This window comes from Acanthochromis polyacanthus, chromosome 9 (genome assembly GCF_021347895.1).
Source record: "Acanthochromis polyacanthus isolate Apoly-LR-REF ecotype Palm Island chromosome 9, KAUST_Apoly_ChrSc, whole genome shotgun sequence".
Classification (NCBI taxonomy): Eukaryota; Metazoa; Chordata; class Actinopteri; family Pomacentridae; genus Acanthochromis; species Acanthochromis polyacanthus.
In genome coordinates, this window is record NC_067121.1 from 30,485,067 (window position 1) to 30,489,328 (window position 4,262).

General features: G+C 44.0%; 1 protein-coding gene across 1 annotated transcript; it reads left to right on the plus strand.

Annotated features, from left to right (window-relative positions):
• LOC110964851 (transcription factor HES-1-B-like) lies at positions 1-3,230 on the plus strand. Its single transcript, XM_022213693.2, has 4 exons — positions 1-1,856; positions 1,955-2,050; positions 2,144-2,231; positions 2,506-3,230. Exons 1-4 carry the CDS (start codon positions 1,749-1,751, stop codon positions 2,949-2,951), a joined length of 738 nt encoding a protein of 245 aa, XP_022069385.2. The 5' UTR covers positions 1-1,748; the 3' UTR covers positions 2,952-3,230.
• Positions 3,231-4,262: the final 1,032 nt, after the last annotated feature.

Here is a 4,262-nt window from a genome sequence, read left to right on the forward strand (position 1 = left end):
TCAAAATGACTCATGTTATGAGAAGTGATGTTTTGAAGTTGTAAAGTGGTCTGAACAAAAAAATATTAGACGTTCAAAGTTCAGTTAACAAGAAATTTGTAAACCGATACATATACACTGAGCAAGCTGCAAAAGATGAGTGGATTTGGCTTTAAGCTGTTTGAGTGCAGTTTTAATGAAAATGCTTTTGTAAAAGTTGCAGATCTACCTCATGGACGGAGTTTATCAGAAATGCTGAATCAGAACTTGTGTAAATTGAAAAGGGTGTGCCAAAAGGCTCAATTCTAGGGCTTCTTCTGTTCGTATGGACAATGTTGTCTCCTCTGTTTCCAGTTGTAATATGTGTCTTTATGCTGATGACACAATGTTGTACTGTAGTTCATTTAATGTACAATCTACTGTAGAAGCCCTTCAAGACTCATTTACAAAGTGCACCGTTTTAAACCTTTTAATTAGAAAAGCTAACCAAGAAAACACAAAAATATGTCTTAATGAGGGAACTTTAAAGAAAACACTACTGAATTATGGCAATATTTTCTACATGCATGCATCACCTACAACTCTCAAGCCTTAGACACTATTTATATTTCTGCATTAGGATTTATCACTGGTGATAGTTATAAAGGAATCGGTTCTTATCATGCATGCTGAAATGATCGGATTACTCTTAGAAAATCATGTTTTGCTCACTGTGCTGGAAGAACCTGCAGAGAAAAGTAAAGCTGGGGTAATTTTTTATCCTCAGGACAGTTCAGATTTTTGATTGCATTTTTACTTCTGATGTAATCAATCAGACTTTATTTATATATCACTTTTCATACAGATAAAATACAACACAAAGTGCTTTACAGACAGCAGAAGTGAAAATGCAATAAAACAGTACAAACAACACAGTTATTATAAACTAAACTGTAAAACACAGGGTTTGAAGAGAAAGTGAAACCCGGTTCTCTATTGCTCATGCAATGAGGAAACACCAGATAAGACAGATAAATATTTTTTTAAAAACATCTGGGTTTTTTTAAATGGAGATGGACAGAGATAGAAATAGAAGTCAAATATTCTAAAAACAGAAAAGAAATGATTAAAAATGAACAAACTGTGTATTAAATAGACAAAAATATGGAAATGAGTGCTTAAATAGAGAAATCAATAAAGCAAAAATATCACCACTTGTTTTTAAAACTTAAATACGTTAACTAATGTTTTTTCTAAATTTGCCCCCTTACGTTTTTAGTGTTATTCCAGTTTATTATGTGTGTCTGCATCTTAGCCTCTGTACCTCAGTGTACTGAGCTTAAATACAGGCAAGTTTTTTTTTTTTTTTAATTTTTCAGATAATATATCGCATTTATTTCACATTAATGGGCTTCACTTCCCTCAGCCAGCAGCAGGTTTCCTCATATGAGCCTCCTGATCACAGCTTCCACATGTTTAAAGTTGTCTTTTAGTGAAACAGTCTCTCAGCATCCTGACAGGCAGCCAATGGGAGCCGCCGGTCGCACGAGCCCGGCACCGCGTCCTGCGCGCTCATTGGACGGATCGGGCACCCGCACACGAGCCGCTCGCGTGCAGGCAGCGGCTGTATAAATACCGGCGGAGGCGCTGAAACAGGAGCGCACTGTGCGTCGGGCTGGCGAGCGGACAGAAGTCACTCCTGACGTTTGTCATCGGTTCGAGCTGTGCCAGGAGAAGGCGGGACTCTGCGGCGACTCTTTGCTGCTCATCTGCTCCGGTTCGACCTCAAAATGCCCGCAGGAACTTTAGAGAGAACATCTCCAGCGGCGGTGGCTGCCACCCCGGCCAGTGGACACTCCACGCCGGAAAAACCTCGGACCCTGACGGAGAGCAGGAAGGTAAGACACACGTGAGACTTTTAAATCAAACAATGCATCCACTACATACTGTTTAATCTTGTCAATAATCTCAACTGCACGTTTATTTCTTCCTCAAGTCCTCCAAACCAATTATGGAGAAACGCAGACGTGCGCGCATCAATGAGAGTTTGGGTCAGCTGAAGACCCTCATCCTGGAAGCACTGAAGAAAGATGTAAGCAGATGCATGAATATAAATAAAAAAAATTGATATATGCATCTAAAAATACAAATTCAAACCTAAATTGTCACTTTTCCCCATATTTAGACCTCCAGACACTCCAAACTGGAGAAGGCTGACATCCTTGAGATGACTGTGAAACACCTCAGGAACCTGCAGCGCCTTCAGATGTCTGGTATGTAGCATGTCTGGTGCATGCTGATCTGCATGTAGCGTGTCTGGTGTATGTTGATGTGCATGCAGTAACTCTCTAAGTCGAACTTTAGGTGGTGAACATGTTCCCACATTCTGCAAGATTTACAGCCCACTGCTAGCCATGTGTTTGCCCCTCAGTATTGATTTCACATCCCTGAAAAGCATCACTAACATCATCCTTGACATTAATAGAAGTGTTCACTGTTGTCTAAGTGTTCACCTTCTTGTGTACTCATGTATTTCTTCTCCTCCAGCTGCAGTGAACACAGACCCATCCGTCCTGGGTAAATACAGAGCCGGCTTCAGTGAGTGTGTAGGAGAAGTCACTCGTTTCCTGTCCACGTGTGAAGGTGTGGACGCCGAGGTGAGGACTCGCCTGCTCAGCCACCTGGCGGCCTGCGTCACCCAGATCAACGCCGTCAACTTCTACGCACCTCATCTGGGCGCTTTAGGACTCGGACAGACCGGCACCCAGGTCCCAGCTCCCTCACCCTCACAGATGCCCTGCAGAAGCGCCTCCCCCGTGCACATCCCCCCCGACGCGATGAAGCTCTACGGGGGCTTCCAGGTCCTTCCGACGCCCAACGGACAGTTCGCCTTTCTGGTTCCCAGCGCAGCTCTGGCTCCTCTGACTGCACAACACCACGTGTCACCTGTCGCACCTGCCGTCACCTCGGACTCTGTGTGGAGGCCGTGGTAGAAGCTGTGATTTTGATGGCATGAAAGGGACTATCACACAATAAAGCATATTTTTGTACATTTTGTAAATGTTTTTCAGAATCTACTGGATGTTTAGACACGTTTGTGTTTTTTTTGTAAGGACTTTTTAAGAGATATTTTTGGCCTCTCTGCTTGCTCTAATTTCCTGTTTTTGATACGGCACAGTTCATTTGCCTCCACGGGCCAAGAAAATCTTTGAAAAGCTCTTGAGATGCACTGTATTTTCTAAGATGAATAAAATGTTTTTATGGTGTTTGCAGTTAATTTGCCGCTTTGGTCATTTCAGTGACTTTTATGTCACACATTACGATGAATTCAGCAGAGTCCCTTCGTTTCGGGGCAGGCGAACCTGTTCAACTGTGAAACTCTGACTTCATCTCAGACCTGTGGAAAACAGCCATCTAAATATAGCCACCCTTTCCTGTGTGCTGTGTCCACACTTGATCATAGCATTTGCAGCGAAAGGAAAGTCTGGTTTCTGGCGGGAAATAAATATCTCTGTAATGACGTGGGGAACCTGAGAGGTCGCGTTGAGCCCGAAGGCGTGCTGCCAGCTCGGGGAGGCGGGTGGGTTAGGATGTGTGGACACGCGCAGCTCCCCCTGTGCTGCTGCCAGATGGGAACTCGTGCTGAAATAGATCAGGCGTGTTTGTGAACCTACAGACAGGGTTAAATGAGGTCTAGATAAGATCCTGGTTTTTCTCCAGGATTTGGTGTATGTTTTTACTTCTTGAGGCATCCTGACTGTATAAATTGCCAATGGAGTAAAGATTATAGCATCTTATTTGGCAATTCTACCTTCTTGACAAAGCAGTCTTTAAATATATCTCCTCGGCGTCGGTCCAGCAGAGTTGGTCCAATCGCTGCCCATTTAGTGGACAGTTGAAGGCTGACAGTCCCAGCGTGTGTCCTGAGCGTGGTGCTCACACAGCAGGCCGTCAGCAGAGCGTGGCCAGAGGTCACAGGTGCCCCTCATTCACACCCCTAAGACAACGCAGCTCCAACAGCATGTTGCCCTAAATCTGGCAACCCATCAACTGACCTGGCAGCCCATCACCAAAAGACAGGGCCTCTCTTTGACAGCAGCAAACAGTGGCACCTCCAGAGGCAAACACTCACACAGCCCACGACCATTTACTTGTTTCTGATTTGATATTCATGAAATTTAACAGAGACACATGTAGCACTCCGTTTCTGGAGTCACTGCAATATTCTGCGCTCATGTTGTTCGTATGTGGCAACCTATCAAAAAGCAAATATTAACAACCTCATTTGATTCAGAATTTCTGCA

Coding starts and splice junctions, on each gene's coding strand:
- LOC110964851 (XM_022213693.2), top strand. CDS start 1,749: ATGCCCGCAGGAACTTTAGAGAGAACATCTCCAGCGGCGGTGGCTGCC. Junction 1,857..1,954: donor CCCTGACGGAGAGCAGGAAG/GTAAGACACACG, acceptor TTCTTCCTCAAG/TCCTCCAAACCAATTATGGA. Junction 2,232..2,505: donor GCAGCGCCTTCAGATGTCTG/GTATGTAGCATG, acceptor CTTCTCCTCCAG/CTGCAGTGAACACAGACCCA.